A 19,727-nucleotide genomic window follows, 5' to 3' on the forward strand; every position below is an offset into this window, starting at 1 on the left:
TTGAGAAATAGATCATAAAGAAACTTTGCTACTGCAGCACAAAAGCAATCAAAAGTATGTAGACTCGATGATAATGCGTGTTTGAATAATAGGTTTGTGTTTACTAAGTTCCATGGTGTATTCTTTTAACATGGAATAGAATTGTGAAAGTGATTACTCCTGTATTATAGAAGTTAGATTAATACACGCTTTTGAATAATAATGTATGTGACGAATTAACAGAACAAAATGTAAATTAGATAATCTTATGAATGTTTATTAAAGAGTTTGGTTCTAACGCTGTATCGCTCATGTTAAATTGTGCACCACCCGAGAAAAAGAAATGGTGCTGCACGTTTAGGTTAATTTCACTTTCACTGAAACTTTCAGAGAATGATCTTCATACATGTACTAATGAGAATTACTAGAAAAGATTTAGTTACTTCACATTTTGAAATCATTTTATACTTTGGATGTCTTTGGAATGTAGTATTGTGCCATAGTCGCATGCTAATTGCAACAAAACTAAAATGCTTTACAAGTAACAAATTGAAGAAAGAATATAAGGGTTAAGAGCTCTAGAATGAAATATGTATTTTTCCTTAATTTACATCCTGTATTTCATGAACTAAAATTGTATTTGGGCCAGCATTTTCTTTCTCTTGCTCAATTCTGTTCTCATGAGAAAGCATCATATATTTGCAATGTGGGATGAAACTATGTTTCATAAGAAGAGTTTCCATGCACATAGCAGGACTATTCGCAACTACTTTGCTACTTTGGGAACATCTGCTGTGAGAAATTGTCCTTTTCACCTCACTCATGTGACTCTGCTGAAAGCAGATTGTTTATAATTATACATTTTGAATACTTTTGACAGCTTAAGTGATGATCTCCACCTTTTCGCTATAAAAAGGGTCTTCTTTATGCTGCATGACAATCATCCTGTACGAACTGACCAATGGACTGAGTGGTCTGACCAGATGAGATGACCCAGGAGGTGTCACCCCAGAACTTGGGAAATTATATTACATGTTGGATTGAGAATAAGGAGGGACATTCTTCGACACTTTGCCACTTTTCCATTGATGATTGCTTCCTTGCGCACTGTCGCATATGCTGTGTGCGATACTCCGGGACTCTTCTCCCTTGTGGGCTCATAAAGACGATGTCCCGTCCTGAACTCTGTCCTTTGAACTTTTGAAACTGATGGCCAGAAAGAGATTAATTTGATTATTTGGTACTCTTAAATTCAAATGCCCGATATTGATGTGTTTACTTCCTTAATTTACTGATCGATTTTTACCATTGGTAAATCCGATTACTGTTTCTCGTCTCTAATTAACCAATAGTGCATTCCAATAGTATTAATATAGGATAGGAATTATAATAAAGAGGTCTCTAGTTAACAGGTCATAATGTTACTATTCTGTATAGCTTTAACAGAATTACCTGTTTGAATGGATCTATCCCAACTGAATTTCTTCAGGAGATTCGGTCTAGCAGTAAAAAGCCTCTACCTGTTCAGTGTAGTATTGAGAGTCATATATATGAATCTAATTACAAGCTTGTGAGTCAGTTACCCATTTCCTGGTCCTCATTGGATAACTGGATTGTATCCCCTATATTCAACCCCTCTCGGGACGGTTCAAGATCCATCAGGCGACCAAGCAAAGGTGTAGTGCCAGGAAAAATAAAGATTAAAGATTAAAGTAAATGGGCCCAGTGGCTCTACAGCACAAGTCTATGAGAAAAGCCAGATTCAGCTATCTTTTTTATGGGCTACACATTCCTTTTACATTAATTTCGTCATATCAATCTCTTTTATCCCCATTTAGGACTTCGTTCCAGGTGCCTTGGGATCCCATCCAAGGTACCGGTAACTCCAGCAGAGAAAAGTTATCAGGAAAATTTCAAGTGGGAATCTGATGCTTCCCACAGAAATAACGGGGCGGATGGATCAGTAATTTCTGATCCAATTCAAACGGTAATTCCTCATTTTCTCCACGAGTTTCTTCTACAGATTACAACCACTTTCATCTGGTGGACACCCTGAATGAAACAAAAATGTTGTAGAAGGCAAAATCAGAATTACAAGGTAATTCGTAATTGAGGTCTTAGTATAGTATGTGATTACTTCTCACTTACTTTCAGAATTGGTAGTCTGAAGCTGCCCTCTACTCATTTGAGCTATGTTGAGTTTCTAATGCTATGGCACAAACGCTTCCCAACTATAAAATGTTCATAAAATGATGCTATTTGTTGAATTAGGAGGTCTTAAATCAAAATGCTTTAGGCTCCCATGTGGGGTGCCCCAGGGCTCATCCCTAAGCCCTACCCTTTTCAACATTTATGTTGCTCCGCTGGCTCGTATGATAAAAACTCGGTTTTGAACTGGTATCATACGCAGACGACACGCAGATTATTATATCAATCTCAAGCAAAAACCAGGATACTGCACTGAAGTTCAAGGAGTGCATGAGAAGTGTCAGTGAATGGATGGCCGAAAATTGCCTTAAGTTAAACTCGAATAAGACAGAGGTTTTACTTTTCGGCAAGGATACAACATTTTGGTCCTCAGACTGGTGGCCATTAGAATTAGGAGCTGTCCCCGTCCCAGCCACCAAGGCTAAAAATCTTGGAGTCATTATGGACCCTCTCCTTCTCCTCTCCTTCTCCCAGCATGTAAAAATGCTTACTACATCTATTTATTACACCTTAAAAATCCTAAGGAAAGCGCTCCCTTTTATTCGTACAAACCTACAGAAAACTGTAGTGTCAGCCTTGGTGTTATCAAAACTCGATTACTGCAATGGGCTTTTGGTCGGAGTAAATAAATTGGTTGTAGTTAAGCTACAGGTACTTCAGAACTCCGCTGCAAGATTGCTCTTTGGATTAGCCAAATATACATCAGCTACACATGTCCTCAACACTCTGCACTGGCTACCTATGGAGAAGCGCATATGGTTTAAAGCCTTATGCATTGCCTTTAAAGCTTTACAAAATTCAGGTCCCAGCTACCTGATAAAGCTCTTTAAATGGCATATTTCCGGACGAACACTTCGGTCGACTTCACCGAAGTTAATTGCTGAGCCCACGTTCTGTCTTCAGAGATGGGGTGGTAAAAGTTTCTTCAGCATTTCTACAAGACGGTGGAATAAGCTATCATTTTATTTGAGGAATGCCTCCGATTTGATAGCCTTTAGGAAGGGTCTAAAGACATGGCTCTTTACTCTGTAACCCTGCATAAGGACTGGAATATGACATTTAGTGTACATTGTGTGCCGATTCTGCAAGCGCCTAGACGCCCTCTGGTAGTAGTTGTGCGCTATATAAATACTTAAATAATAAATGAAGCAATTTCAGTAGGTTTAAGGATACATAAAATTTCACAGGTAATATAGCATAACAGTGTTTCACAAAGATGTACGTTACTCACTTGCAACACATACTTCAAAACTAGTTCTACATTTTCCAGTGTGAAGTATGCCAAGAGCTAAGCAAAATCGTGACTAAGGCTGACACCTTAATGTCTGTATACAGCAGGTACATCAATTCCATGGGGCCCATTAAAGGGCAGGATCTAGGATGGCTTCCATATGGCACATTTGCCTTGATGATCTGATGTAGCAGCAAAAGAACAGCTGAGGCCTCCAGCAGGCTCTGCTCTGCAAGCACATTAGCAGTGTCTTGCAGTGTCTTGCTGGCACCCTGACATATGTAATTATGTAATATATGACTTGTATATTTATGTATTTTTTCTATATTAATTTGTCCTTTCTATAGCTACTATGCAATAGACGGTCCTCTGATGAAGGCATCTCTGCCGAAACGCGCGTAGTCTCCATCTGCCGCTTTGCTTCCATCGACTACTATATTGACCGTATTATCATTGTTCTAAGATATGAATTTATATGTAAATCAAAATTAGTGTTATCATTCACTTATTAGAAAGGGTACATAAGTCACTGTTTCTCTATATAGATGTCTTATTATCGTTTTTGGATAAATAATAAATAAATAAGTATAAACATTTTATTATGTCTTGTGGATCTATAGTCTACATTGGATTCTATGAATTACATGTAGATACGCACCTGGTTCTGATTGGCTGCTTTTAGTATAGTTTGCTATTGCTCTTTATATAATACCCTGACAGGATGCGTTCAGGTTTCAATCTCTGTGACCAAAGTGATTATTCCCCAAACTCCTCCCTAAAGCGTTTAACTACCAGGCGACCAGTTCCATTGTCAGTTTTCACATTCCTCTAGGCAACCAAATTCACAAGAGTGTTGTCTTGAAAGATGCTTGCTAACTTCCAGCTATACTACATATATGTTTGATTGTGATCTCTTCATTTTCAAGGTTTTTCACTCTCCAAGAGCCAGATGGACTAAGCAAATTTGAAACAGCAAACTCTGCGATTGCCAAGACACATGGTTTGCAACTGTAAAATAGTTATACCCAATGTACACATTTTGAAAACCATACTGAATTGCAACTTGGAAGGGGTTTGAAAGAGATACTCCTTCAAACTACGATTCTGTATGGTATGCCACCACAGTTCCACTTGCAAACCCTTGACAAATTACCGACTTATCAAAGGGAATTGTGACCGATTCACAAGGGGAAAGAGACCCCTTGGCATCCCTTCCATTTTGGGAATCGTACTGGCAGCCTCAGGGGGGAGTAGGCAGTAGTTCAGGGGACCATTACCCGCTCCTACTGAGGTTTTCCCAAATGGGCAACCTTTTCATTTTTTTTAAAGCAGTATTTCAGGAGCTTGGACTGCTTTTTAATAAAATTAAAAAAACTTTTGAGTTTGTGAATGCAAAACACAGGGATGGTGGTCTGCTATCCCCTGCAAGCCTCCAAACCTTCACCTGTAGCTTATCAGAGAGGGCTGTAAATTGCTATCTGCCCAATTAATATTCATTAGGCAGGCGATCACCTGCAAATGGTGAATTTGCAAACCCACCTAATATTACATTGGTGGGTTTGCAAAATGTGCTACTTTTTTGCAAATGGACACTGCTTCCCAAGCCTGAGAAAACAGGAAAGATCACTCACTGAGCCTGGTCAAGATCCTACTGACACCAGCAGCAAACTACAGCAGACCCAGAGTGAAAAAAATGGGATTTGCACATCACTTCAAGTGGGCGACAGAGTTTGATTTTACCTAAACACTGGCTATATTCAATAAAGTTGTTTTTCATCAATACAATACCATGGTCTCAACAGCAATGGTGGGGGGAGGGTGGGGGGAGGGCGGGGTGGAGGGGGTGGGAGGGGTCCTGTTAACTCAGAAAGAGGGGCTGCAAGACCTTGCAAGTTCTATGGAGTGGCAAGTTGGGCATTTGAGGGCGTACATCTGCACTTGATTTGCGTAATCCCTTGGCAACGTTTTTAATACCAAAACTCTGATTTAGCTCAACCTTCTGCTCGGATTGCAAGACAACATATTGGTAGTAATGGCAAGACAACACCGGGAAGATGAGCAGTAGAGTGAGACGTCTGTGGCAAAGAGCAGCAAATCAAGTGAAGAGAACAGTATCTTCTATAGCACCATCTATCAGGGAAACAAGAGGAGGAAACGTATTTCCCATTGTATAATTAAGATTACAAAGTTATTAGGTTTTTCTGGAAGGCATTCAATCAAGGCTATAGATCAGTCACTATAGGTGAAAAATCTCCTGTAATTCCATTTCACCATTGGCTACTTAACATGCCTATGGACAGTGCCTTGATGTCTCTCAAGTCAAGGCCTGTGTCTAGGATACACCACAAATCAGAAATAGCAAAGAAGTGTTCTAGTACGGGAGATCTTTGCCCAGACCTCACATCACATCCAAAGTCAGAAATACATACCCAGAATAAAGAGACCGGACTCCTTCTTCACTATAGATCCTGAACAACGCATGAAACATGCCTCTATATCTGATCTCCTTATAGCGAACATCTGTACTCTGGCCTTGCACCTGAAGGCGTGTTTTTGTCAGATCAATCGGGAATGTTCCTAAAAACAAAAGAACAATTTAATACAATGGAAGATATCATGACTTGTAACAATTAATGGATATGGAAGGAGTAGGAGAACAGAAGTTAGAAGAGAAATAAAGATTAAGCAAGTTCTGATAGGGTTCAGCCATCTCTAAAATGATTTTACTTATCAAAGGGAAATCTATCAAATCTATCAGTAGTTCAACTAACCAGTATGTTTTTCCTAGGAATGTTTACCTTATAGGAAAACTTAAAGCATTGCAACTCGATAATGAAAGCATTTTCTACGATGTAAACTACTAAGATGATTGTTGTTATTCAGTCACTTTTAGGCCCCACCTAACTTTTCCAGCACAAAAAGCAAACATGGACTTAAATCATTTTCAGGTAAAAGAGAAATATTTACTCAAATAGAGGAACTGAGATTCTTAGTCCATTTTGAAAGGCGTTGAGCCAAGCTCCATCTATTGTGCATTGGGTGGGTCCATAAAGAGGTGCAGGGAACTGCAGCACGTTTTATCTATTCCAACTGAACGTTCATATCATTTTCTTGCTCTATGTTTGTTGCAAGGATCTACAGAGTGCTGCAGGGGTTCCCTCATCTTAAGATTCCAGTGACAAAAATAGACGGAAGGTCAAGTGTATTTTAGTGTTGACTTACAAGCCATACAGCATGGCCTGTAGCAGAAGTACTTCTACCTTATCTTGAACAGAGGTAAGAGCAGAGGCGGTCACCCCTTGTGTTCTTAATGTTACATGAATGCATTTGCTGGATCCCTTATATCCGCTCGGCATAGAGGTACACTGGTTACGCTCATTTTTCATTGTTCTGGGCAGTTTTATTGGTGAAGGAGACTGATCTAAGATCCGGCAACTCAATAATGTACCCATTAGGAGTGGGGGGGGAAAAAAAGAACTCCAGACAGATAGACTGGTCCCAACTGTAAATTTTTTCCAATGCTGGAGACAGTTTTCGAACTCTGGATTGGGGTATATCAGGTAAGAAGGAACACAAACAAAGGTACGACAGTAAGCAAATACAAAGTGCAGGCTTGAAGGCCCACATTCACACAGAAATCCTTCTTAACAAGTTGATTCCCTAAAACAATTAAATTAGATTCAATTGTATCTGTAAATTACCGAAACCCAGATGAGTACTTGCAAGAGGAGGAGTAGACTAAATTTAGGGTGCAGATATTGCTGTACAAGTGAACCTTTCTAAGATGTGTGAGCAGGTGTGAAGGATGGATCAAATCTTTTGTACAGTGGTTAAGACAAAGCTAATTTACAAAATAAAAATATATTTGACATTATTCTGTAGCTGCAAACACTGTAGGCCTTTAAAAAGTGTATGACAACTAAATGCGCACAGATACCTTTTTCTGCAAAGTACAAAAATATTGTGAATAGATTGTCATATGCCTTGCCTGTTAGTATGTTGTATCCTTTCCTTGGTTGACTAGAAGTAACATATTCAAGGGCAAAATCTGTAGTGTGCTCGGGCTAATATAAGCGCTTACATTTTTATATTCTATGACGCTTCAATTCGGCGAGAGCCCCATGGGGCTGGCCCTGCCTCACCTGGACCCAGACTTCAATTGCCATCGCCCTGCTGTCTACATCAACCAAAACCTTTTCAGATATGTGATGAGCATCAGCATCGGGTGCATTAACCATAACCTCAGTTCATCTCGCAGCACCAGTTCTGCTTACCAAAAGAGGCACACAAGGCACTCACATGAGATTAACAGCTCCACAAGAGAGAGACGGGTATTTTATCCATTTAAGGTTTGAGAGTAGGTGGGGACCGTTTCAGCCCAAAGACCGCTAATTATTCGCTTTACCAGTTAAAACTAGGGTTTTCAAGCACCAGCAGCTATCCTGAGGGAAACTTCAGAGAGAAATTGCTAATAGATGAGTCGATTGGTCTTTCACCCGATTTGCCCGTCAGGACTACTATAAACCTCCACCAGAGTAGAGCCGAAGCACAGTTCACCATCTTTCCGGACCAATCACACATGCCCATGCTTCACTTTCCCAATGGAAAGGGTGAGACTTACTGGTGATGCCCTCGCCACCAGGGGATCCCATTTCAGGCAGAGCGTGCCGGCCCGGACTTTCATCTAGCAAAATGATTTAAACTGGCCCTCCAACTTCAGTACTGTTAGACTCCTTGGTCTGTGTTTCAAGATGGGTCAGGTGTGTAACCAACATTGCCAAAGACCCCTAGTGTCTGGTGTAGGCCTCTCAGTCTGGAAAGCCGACACTAGCAGGGCAAATAGAGTACAGTCTGCCCTAGTCAACAGTTGCACTAGGAACAGAAAAAAACGCCCCTTCCACACCTAAACACACCCCAAGAGGGACTGGGGTAGTTTCCTTGGGAGGGAATGTATGTGGTCAATCTCCCTCAGCCCCGTGGACAATGCGAAGCTGCTGCCAGGGGCCTGTATCAGTCTCTTCCAGAACAGAGAGCCACGTGACACTGTGAAGACTTCGCAGCCAACCCGAAGCCTGCTATGGTGCACTGGTGTAGAGCAATGTGGCCTGCGGGGCCGGAGGTGCCAGTGCAGAAGATCTACCTTCACAGGAAACTGCTGTGTTGAAATCTCTAGGCATAATGCACGGACCCCACCTGCAGCAGGCAGGTAGGAGGCCCCAACTGCAGCGTAGGCAGGTAGCTCCACCTACAGTCCTCCCGGACGCCTCTGGCTGGATCAGATGAGGCTTCAAACCCCAGCCTGCACACACAGTACCGGACAACCAAGTGACCAACAATGAGGGCGGGCCACCGCACCTGCATGTCGGCCGTTTGACACCAAACAGGAGCCAGGGATCAATACCTGCATGTAGAGAGTCCAGAGCTTATCCAGCTGCCCAAATCCAAGCTGGCGGGCTGCTTAGCCCTGGTGAGAGGCTTAGGTGAAGAGCCAGGTTTCCCCCATGCAGTCAAAGTGAATGGGGGCCCACCCACGGAAGCCCAAGCGGCTGGAGGCGGCTTCTCATCCCATTTCATTAGGCAGTCTGCACCATCTTCAAGGGCCAGGGATCCCATTCAGGCTGCCCAGCCACTTGTGAAGGGCCACTCCTCTGACATTTTAAACCGGGTCAAGATCTGGTGTGGGAGGGCCCATGGGGTAGGACCTTTAGCTGGGAAGTTATTGTGATTCAGTTCCCCTGGTGTGATGCTGGGTAAGAATGGGTTCCATCTTGGGAGCTCTTTCTGTCGCACTGTGCCCACCTTCCCGCCCCTCTACCTACTCAAGGGGCAGACATTGCCCACCCCTGTCCCTTGCAAGTGAGTCAGGTTCTTTTAAGTGAAAATCCCACCCTGCACCCAGTCCTCACCAAAGTACCCAGCTGCCGTAGAACACTCCAGCAGCCAGCACATGAGGGGAGGGCTGGGCCCTGTAGCTGTTCCTAGTGGCACTGTCAGTGGCCCGCACCACTCCACCATTAATGATCCTTTAGCAGGATGACCTAAGGAAACCTTGGTATGACTTAATTCTTTTGTACAGTCAAGTTCTCAGTGCTCAGTCATGGACGCTGCCGACCCCAGCAGGGCCGATCAGAGGATCTCATTAAACCATCCAATCGGTAGTAGCAACGGACGGAGTGTACAATCGGCAGGAACTTAAATAACAGAAGCCTAAGACCTGCACTTACTGAGATTTCTTCCTTCATGAGCAATTACTGCAATCCCCAATCCTTCTCACAAACGGGGTTCAGCAGGCTTTATAGAAGGGCAGATGCACAGGTATATGTTCAGTGTATAGAATGTGCAGCTCAAGATATCTAAGGACAGCACAGACCTGTTATACAATTTCCTGTGACTGAATGCCACTTGTCCCTCTGAGAATTTGAATGTTGGGTTTAATTATGCCAGCTGGAACTATGACTCGTGGCACAGTCAGTTTCTTGCCCTGCCGAAGCAGGGGAGACCTTTCTGGGCCTACAGGACCCTGTCCTGGGCACTTTGCAACATGACAGGCTGGCAAATGGACCCCAAGTCCCGGGGGTCCTTACCAAGGCCCACCAGAGCACTACCTAGTCTAGACATCCGTGCACACAAATGACAAAGGACGTTCAAGAGACTGTACCTGGCCTCCAGTAGCAATGACCGAGTTTGAAGCTTCACGTGGGCCCTCACTATGAATTCAATGTCAGCTCAGAATTCTGAGAACTGAGTCCTGTCAAGGAAATTATGTTTGTTGCTTATTTATTTTGAGTACTAAATATCACCAGTGACATTGGTATGGCACATTTTGAGCTGCCAGTGTATTGGGTGGCAAACCTCTCACAGGCTTAACTTTAAACACACCTTATCATTATTTTGTACAGCCCTAAAATAAGCTGCCCAATGCATCAAATTATGAAAGCAATCCTTAGCACACGTACTAGTAGTATACAGTAAAATTGTAACGTGTTTTCACAATGCAATTCAATCCAGTGTACAGAAGAAATGATTTAGTCTTTCTTCCAGATGGTTCTTTTATTCATTGGTAGTCTTCTCCGTGGTTCATAACAGCCAGCCAACACGTGTTTCGTCGCAACATGGGAATGTAGTCCCACGACTTTTTCAAGGCTGTGTTTGCAAAAAAGATTAAAGAACTGTATTGTCTCTTTCTTAAAAAACATGTTGTACTTAATGATAATGCATCAAATTACCACTCATTGAGCCAGACCAACTAGAGGCACCTTTCACAACCTGAAACATCAATTTAATCTCAGTCAGCATAACTGATCTTGCAGGATCTTCACTAAATGAAGTCTTGTGATGCATCCTGCTAGAAATGTTTTTCGTTCCGAAAATGAGACAAACACGAAACATTTTGCCAGACTAAAACTATGAATTACTTCCAATCTTGTCCACTTGTGCGTTGAGCTTGATTTTGGGCCAGGTTATCCGAAAAGGAACCAGGCTTTCACAGTTACTTTTTCTCACTGCATTAAGGTCTGTAGGGACGGCTATTCATGGTTGCGATCACGGACATATACCTTATGGAAGGCCCACAATACTCCAATTATTCCACAGAGATCTGACCTTGGCATATAACAAAAATAATGGTTCACTGTACACTTACTTCAGAGGCAATATTACGAAAGTATGTTGATGCAGCCTCTATCTACTTACGAAACATTAATCATGTTATTAAAGAATAAGATTTCTAAATTTAATGTCCATACAAGTAAAAATGCAGAAATCAACCAGAGAAAACTTGTACTTGATACAATTTATTATAACAAGCAGATAAGTACATGAATCAAGTGATCAGACATCGATCACAGAATATAAGGTGAGCGAAAAGTGACAAGTGCCTTTACCGAAAGAAGACACATGACCCTCGACTCCAGGGGGTTATTTATAGGAGCAAGATCAATTAAGTCTACATAACGTCTTTAGTCAATGGCGTTTCAACCATGGATTACTGTGAGGTTATAGTCAGTCAAAAAATATGGGTCTGGACTTCTGAATGGATAGAAGGAGGAATAGGGTGACCCAAGAGCATCAAATTGGTAATGGTTGAATATAGATCTCACAATAAAGAAGATGCACAACCCATGAAAAAACAATTGAGGACGAAAGAGCGAATCCTCCCAGGACCTAACCAATAGGTCAAAGAGTAGCCAAATAAGGGATTACTCACGGTTAACAATCTGTAGGTAGGGGGCAGCTGATGGCCACACCAACAAGCAATTAAGAACAGTGTGGGAGAGTTCCACACACTTCACTCGGGAATTAATTGAAGTATTGGCGGCCCGGCAATAGGACTAAACTACAGAGTCAATCTGTAGTAGGATCAATGGCAATTAGGACGGAGCAGCGTCAACGAGCCGCGTTTTCACTCAAGGAATCAATGCAGTGTCACTTGCGCGGGGTAGTGGTGCAACAAACCAGCTTCCAAACCAGTATTGAAAGTAGGATCCTACTGCTAGGATGAAACCCTCGAGGATTGATGTTAAATGCTTGGCCCATCCAATGGGAAAAGAGGTAGGGCTACCCCTCTCAATGCTGATTTTCAAGCTTGCCATGGAGACTTTGGCATACCGCACAAGATAAAAAGGGGTCCAAGTATGTATATGTATAACTGATAACACCCATGTCATCTTGCTGTATGCAGATGATGTTCTAAAGTACATGAGGGATGTGGGTGATGGCCTCCGGATACTTTTTGAGGAGCTGGGCAGGTTTTCTGAAGTATCACAGTTAGGGGGTCAAAAGAATTAAATCCTGCCTTTTCCCACTCACTGAATTGGGAGCATACAATTTTGACTTGGGGCATGCATGTGGCCTCTCTCTAGAGAGGCAGGCATTTAAGTATTAAGGAATTAGAATTTACAAGGACCCTGATGATGTCAAACTTGGGCATTTGAGTGGGACGTGGCCTTTTTTTACAAAGCTGCACCTTAAGTGATAGGATGAGTGGCACAATTTTAAAATGGCGTTGGCTCATTATGTTAATGTTGATTTACCTGCAGGTTGTGCAGGTGTGCACATGTCAAAATCCTATGGTACTCCTGACTTATGTTATGGCCTAATTGCAAATGTAGGACAAAGGCCCAGACCGTATCAGGAAAACCCAATAAAATTTGTTATTAAAAAAAATCAAAATGGCGTTGCTGCCAAGAATGCTATGTCTTTTTCCAGATATTTCACTGAAACTTGGGCGATCTTTCTTCCGTGAGCTGGCAACTCTTTTGACAGAGATGTTATGGGAAACGGGTCAGCAACAAGTGATGTTGGAAAAGTTATACCTGCCCTTAGACAAGAAGGACTTGGGGGGGCACTAGATTTTGTGGCATACTATCTAGCGGCACAGGTACAGAGCTTGCCGGGCTGTTTGAAATGGCACAATTAGTCATTGTGGAGTATACTTCAACACATGTAGGTTCAAACACCGCCTAACTTGACATTGCTGCCGACTGCAAAGTTCAAATTTTATCAACTTTGAGGCGGAGGACGATAGAGGTCCCTTATGCTTCAGATCTTCCTCCCTAGGCACTGCATAGATTTAAGCAAATTGCTGAACTAAGTGGACAAAATAGCCTTGCGTAGGGCTGAAATATATTTAGATGGTCAGCTATATAAATCTGAAAGCCTTATGACATTTGAGGAGTTGAGCGCGGCCCATGAGGTAAATTCCTTGTCCATGATACACTTATGAATCTGGTAAGGCAAATATGGAACAATGGGGATGCTCAGCAGGAAGTAGATGCAGTGACTCGGATTAATTTCACCTGGGGACATGAGCACCATTTATTCACTCCATTGTATAGAGTTATCAGAGATCCATGAAAAAAAGAGCTTAGATGCCCATAGAATTAAATGGAATGAGGACATACAAGAAGCTGTGACTGATGCCGATTGGTGTGAGCCATCCAAGGTGCACGCCTAACGAAAAACCCAGCTTAAGCCAATTCAGATTCATTATGTCTACATCACATACCTATCTCGGATGCGTTTACAGGGTGTTTCCACACACAACTTATAAGTACCCCAGATATAGAGAGAAGGAGGCCACTTGCAGACATATGGTGTGTTCCTGTAGTGTAATTTGGTGATGGTGTGGATAGGAAACATAGCAAACCACTAACTGGACAGGCAAAAGGAACCTAGACAAGTGCAAGGTTTGATGCTAGGACTAATGCCAAGGCCGAAGGTAGATAAATCTACTAGTAAGTTTATCGATTTGTCTCTCATCCTTGCAAAAAGGATAATAGCCATGAACTGGAGATCTCAACAAGCCCAGATAAGAACAGATAGAAACGCTACACATGTCAATTTCCAAGGGCTGAGATGGTCACTACTGGTCGTTCTGTATGACAAAACAGTAAGAGTAGTCATGGTACTGTACTAGGAGCCCATGTTTTTGGCAATTAACTCCAAAACAGACACTAAACTCTCTAGACAACAGATCCTTTATAGCTCCACTTGGGTGGGCGAAAGCTTCTTGGAGGAGAGAGGAAAGTTATTGACTATGAGTTGGCTATGGTGAACTCAGACAGGTCTATCTGAGCAGAATACAAGGTACACACTTCAACAGCTAGTTCATAAGAGGCACTTTAGGGCTTGAGTTAGTTAGAAGGTGGTTGGGTGTTTCAAGTATGGGGAGGTTGGCGCTTGTTTAGGAGCATTATCCTACTTGTCACAGGCTGAACTGAAAATATTGTAAGACATGCTCATTCTCTTGATATTATCCAATTGCAACTTATGTACTGTCCTCGATACAGTGAAATACTGTGTAATATGCAAACCTTATAAAGATTATCTTAAAAAACTAAGCTGGTCCTGCAGCACTTTAGTCTAGGTACATTATGTTGATTTTATTAATTGTTTTTTCTTCAACGTTCTTGGCACTGTGGGCATAAATGTTGCAGGAAGTCATGTGAAAACGTTGGAGGGTACCCACATCATGGACATTCTCAAGCAAATGAGCTTGTAGAGGCTAAATCCAAGGCTGATAATATGCACTTCCCTATCCCATCACATTGCATAAGCTCTTTAGTCCACCAAGAAGAATTTGCTAGATTAAATTACTCTTTGAAACTAGCTGACTCGCACCAGTAACCTGCAACCGCAAATTCAAACTCCGCCAGCCCAACCTCCACCTATCACAAGGCTCAAACCTATAACAAAGTTCAACATCAAATGTACATAGAGAGCACAGCAACTTAAAGAGGTCTTAGTAATCCCCATGCCATTTCAGAACAGTATATGGAGTAGCAAACATGCATGAGTCGTTCTGCTCTTCGTACTGATCATCCTTACATGGACTACTGCAAATGCACACTAAACCTTCAAATGAAGACGGAATTCAACTAGCATAGAGTTCAAAACAAGTCAGTCTCATCATCTAACTAAACTATAAACGGATGATAATATAAAACCATGAGGTCACTGCACTGGTGTCTGATCAGGCAAAGGGTGGTATTCAAAATGTTGTCTGATTCACAAGCCCATGATGAGTGGTGTCGACCCACTATCAAACCAAACTGCAGCGCTAGGTTTTGAATCCTACATGACTTCTGTTTAAGGAGTAACACTGGAGTCCCTCAGTTTTGGAAATAAGCCTTTGAATTCTGGACTCATCTTGGGCCTTAGCAGACCTCTTGGTAAGCTTTCATTACAAATGGGTACTCCTATCTCAAGGTAATCCAAGTGGTCGTCAACATGGAGAATAATCTCAACTTTTGACAGGTGATGTTTTCAAGCCAATTAAGTCATCAATAGAAGACCGGACTACCCGTGGCATAAGCTAACCTTTTGCTACAGAATGAGCATCAGAAACCCTCACGTTGATTACCTGCCCATCTATCAAATCTCATGTTACAAATACTATTTATCAAATAGGATTACTGAGAGCATTAGGTGAAAATATTCACCACTTCAACCCTCAGCACTTCAACCCTTCTTAATCAGTTGCATGAAAGAAACCAAGTCCAGGAAACTATGGCATCGGTTAAGACTACTGTTGATTAGGCTTGGGAATCTTAACATGTCTACCAGCTGGATTTCAGAGAGTTGGGAACTGTACATTGTGGCACAACTAAACTTACATCTGCCCCAGTGAGTTCAAACTAGATCTAACTTGGTGTTATGGCCAAGAATAACATTTGCACGTATTGTCACTAGAGTGTTACCAAAGAGGATGTTCGACTTAAAGCTTATATTCATGTGCAATACAGCATGATACCTTTTATGGCTTGAATATATGATTCTGTACCTGCTGAGGCCAGTGTTTACGGAAATGCTTCAAAGGTTTGTAATGTATCTAATTCGCAAGCTGAGCTTAATAAATGTGGTACCCTGTGTGCTCTTGCATGTAATATAGGGAAGAGCTGAAGGAAACAAGAAGTGAAAAGTACCAAGTGGAAGACCAAAGTTGGGAAGTCAAAGAACAGACGTTTCATTAGGACCGCAAGGAGTGTGGAGCAATGTAATACTTCACTACAGAAAATGATCAGGCCGGGGATACTGTTCTGCATGTAGACTATTGCTTCTTGACAGGATCATATATCCAGTAGGGAGCATTGCTCTTAATTGGCATGCAATGGGCAGGGCTGGTTTCTGTTCAAACTGCATAGCAGTGTCGGTTTTTGAAAATATAGTCTCAAAAATAAGGATCGAGAGAAATTATGATGCGGTACACACTCTCCCAATCATATCAATAAACAGTGCACCGTTATGGGATAATGGTCCAAGTTACTATATTAAGTAATCGGTCCCATTCAGTTCAGTAGAAGAGTTTGCTTATTGGAGAACAAGCCCTCACCCACAAAAAAGTGGCATGCTTCATCATCGGGCTGTGCTCCTTATTGGGTCAGTGCTGCAATGCCTAACCGGCCCATATAGTGGTGGGAGGGGGGGTGGGGGGGGGGTGTTCTTTGCCGGATCTCTTATGAATTCTGGCCTTGGGGTTGCTATTCAGTGACCAGTAGCCTTCTGAATTGGTATTGGAGTAAATATTATATATTGATGTGAAGGTAGACTGGTAAGGGGGGTAAAATTAACTATAGAGCCCCTTGGAATGTAGGGGCCTATATCGAAGGTTAAAAGCACTCAGAATAGTAGGGAAATTAGGTTTCTTCTATTTACATGCATTTGTGAACATGTTTTTGCCCATCTAGTTCACATCTGGATCAATGTCAATTCATCAGGGCCTTTAAACTACATTTGGGTGGGTATCAATTATATTGTCCATTAGTACTCCCACAAACATGTGAATGTTCACTCAATGTTTGCTAAAAGGTTGCTGTCAAGAGTACTTACATCCGTTATCAGAAGGCTCAATGGAAATTGTGGGATCTCAGACAACCGGAAGGTCATTGAACTTATTTGTGGTCCTGGCTGTTTTGCCTACCCGTCTCTACGATACAGGACTGACCCATTCACCCATGCTAAACAATGTAATAGGTGGAATGAAAATGAGAATTTCACAAAACAGCAATAGATGAAGAAGGGCAGGCTGAAATCCCCTATACTTTTAGTCAAATCTAAAGGTCCTGTGCTAAAAGCTGTTGAACGTAGCATTTGCTCAGCCAAAATCCCTAAACGAATCCCTAAACTGATGTGCCCAAGACTGGTGCATCTTTGGGAGGTTGATTCAAGAAGGAAGGCAGCAGAGTTGGACAAGGAGTCCTTCACGAGTTACGTTTCATAGAACTGCATTGACGAAGATCAGTTACAGATGAGAACCCCAGTCTTGCCAGACACTTCTGCAGCCTCAATATGCAGTGCCATTACAGCTGACCTTGAAGGAGAAGTAACCAATATCGAGAACAGCAGAGGCTTGAACTCCTGGATTCCATACTTCTAGACACCTCATTCAGCAAATGCTCATTTTATATTCTGTCACATGGAAACAGTAATCCCTTAAAAAATGGAAATAAGTATGCATGCTGGACAGTCAGGATTTCTATATAAAAAGTGAGTTTTTCCAGTTTTAGTGAACCATGTTGGGACGTCAAGCAGCTACTTTAATACGGTTTAACAATTAAGCTTTATTTTACAACAAGCCGGGCACGTTATTGACCTAAACCTAGGACTTTAAAAACAGTAGGCGCTGATCTAAGGGGTGAGCTCTACAAGTCCTTTGAAGACTTGTGTTTTTAAATTTACAATGAGATGTTTTAATCAAAATGAGTTTTAAAGAACATTGGGGACTGCAAAAGTGTGTTTAAGGACACATGGTCAACTACAAATCCAGGTTTGGGTTGGATCGGGAGGGTGGTATTTTAACGAAGTACAATTATGATCCTTTTTTATGGCATCTGTTCTTACTGTAATGATTTTAATTAATCGAACAGTTAATAAATTCATTCATTCACTATTCAGAATCTTCAAATCCTAACTAAAAATACAACATCTCCAAGGGCGTTTAATATACACCACGCCATCTCACTGATCGCTCAATTAGTTTCAGACTACTTGTGGTCAAGGTCTATAAACAATAAATGTCATCACCAGCAAACAGTTTCTTCAGATTCTGTGGTACAGGTTACAAATTAAGCATTCCATTACACTGGCTAAAGCCCAGGCAGAGGAAATTGATACATTTTCATTCTGTTGGAAAATGGCCCATATAGAGCACTTGCATTACAGTCTCTGGCCCAAAAATGACTGCCCAACAGAAAATTGGCAGTTTGCAATTACCTCAGAATACATTTTTGCACAGATATCAATGTAAGCGCTTTAAACGACTGGCCCATCTCACAGTACACTCAATAGAGCTTGCAACACCCTTAACCAAGGACAAAATTCAACTGCATTGACAGACTCATCAAAACTATTGGCAGAACTGTATTAATTCGTTCCATGAAAAAAGATGCATGTTCTTTAACGAGCGAGTGGAAGAATATTAAACAATCATTGACAAACTCAAGAGGTTTGGTGTTGGCTGCAGCTTTTTGGCTTTGTCAACGCTTCTTTTGGAACGGTTTTTGCAAAACTCTATTGCTTGGGAAGCTGCCAGAAGCTTGTGAAAGGTAAAAGCAGACATATGTATATGGTCTCAAAATGTACAAACTGACTAGTACTTCCCGGCACCGAAGGGAACTACTTTGAATGTGTATGTGCTTCTTGTCAAAGGGCAGAATGCCTGTCATCTACAGTGAAATTAGCAAAGGCCACTGCAATTATGAAGCAGGTTACTACCAAATTATGCACCAAGGTTGACCAAATTATGCATCAAGAAAAACCAAATTCTGCGCCATAATTGAGCATATCTTGTGATATCATTACTTCCTTATTTTGTCACTTTTACACAGGTTAACACTGTTTGGTCAGAGGTTTCAGGTTTAATACTAAATCTAAACAAAAATACAGCATAAGCAACAGTAACTTTTAATACATTAGAGCTGCTAAAATCGAGGATTATGTAGCACATGATAGATAATGTGGCAAATGCACATATCCTTAATTATGAGAAAAACGCTGAAGCTGCAAAATTGCATAATTCCAGTGGCCCTGAAGAAAGCCAATGAATCAGATGGGCTGACCCACTGCCCCGTGCTATAAGCTGTAGTAGGAGGGACACAATTGTGAGTAACACAATAACGAACCAATGGATCAAGAGGGCTGTCTGAAAACCCCTGTAAGTACACATATGATTTTAATAAAAATCAAAAAGGCCCCAACGAACACCTGACAAGACAAAAAAAAAAAAAAATGACTCCAGATCACAGAAAGCATTGATAAAGAAAAAAAAAATACATTTTACAACACGGGATCTACGACAGATACCACAACACATGCTTACCAAATTCAGCAACGATGGACGCCAGCCCTCCATACACGAAGGGTTGCCAGTTAAGACCGGCCATTGTCTCCTCTCAAACGTCTAGCTTTCAATCTGTTTAAGACAAAAAGGGCACACAATCATCATATACGATTTCTAATTATTGTACCTCATGCAGTGCAGCTCGCCCACCAAAAACGTTGCGCTCCCAAATTCAATGTTGGTTCTCGAACAAGTTTTTAACAGATCATTTCTGCAAATGTAGGTCACTGCACTCGGGTGCTTTGCTAGGCTGGAAAGAAAACACAATTTCTCTGCCTTCTGGAGACAACTGTTCAACAAGCTCATGCCATACATCTAAGAAAACAAGCATTGGCATAGCCAATAGGTTTCGCCTTTGGGACCTTATAAGTATTTCGCAATGCAGCAGTTGCATAACTAAATACTTATAAGGTCCCAAAAGCGAGACCTATTGGCTATGCAAAGCGGCCGTGCGACCGCGAAAGTTAAAGT

General features: G+C 41.7%; 1 protein-coding gene across 1 annotated transcript in view; it reads right to left on the bottom strand.

The window, feature by feature from the left end:
- SLC25A14 (solute carrier family 25 member 14) overlaps positions 1 to 19,727 on the bottom strand; it is a 156,889-nt gene that overhangs the window by 98,019 nt on the left and 39,143 nt on the right. The window contains exons 2-3 of the mRNA XM_085607640.1: positions 19,236 to 19,328; positions 5,848 to 5,995 (exon numbers count right to left, since the gene is read on the bottom strand). Of these exons, the coding sequence (XP_085463766.1) occupies positions 5,848 to 5,995; positions 19,236 to 19,299 (212 nt within the window). The 5' untranslated portion in view covers positions 19,300 to 19,328. The remainder of the gene's footprint in view (positions 1 to 5,847; positions 5,996 to 19,235; positions 19,329 to 19,727) is intronic.

This window comes from Triturus cristatus, chromosome 5_2 (assembly GCF_964204655.1).
Source record: "Triturus cristatus chromosome 5_2, aTriCri1.1, whole genome shotgun sequence".
Classification (NCBI taxonomy): Eukaryota; Metazoa; Chordata; class Amphibia; order Caudata; family Salamandridae; genus Triturus; species Triturus cristatus.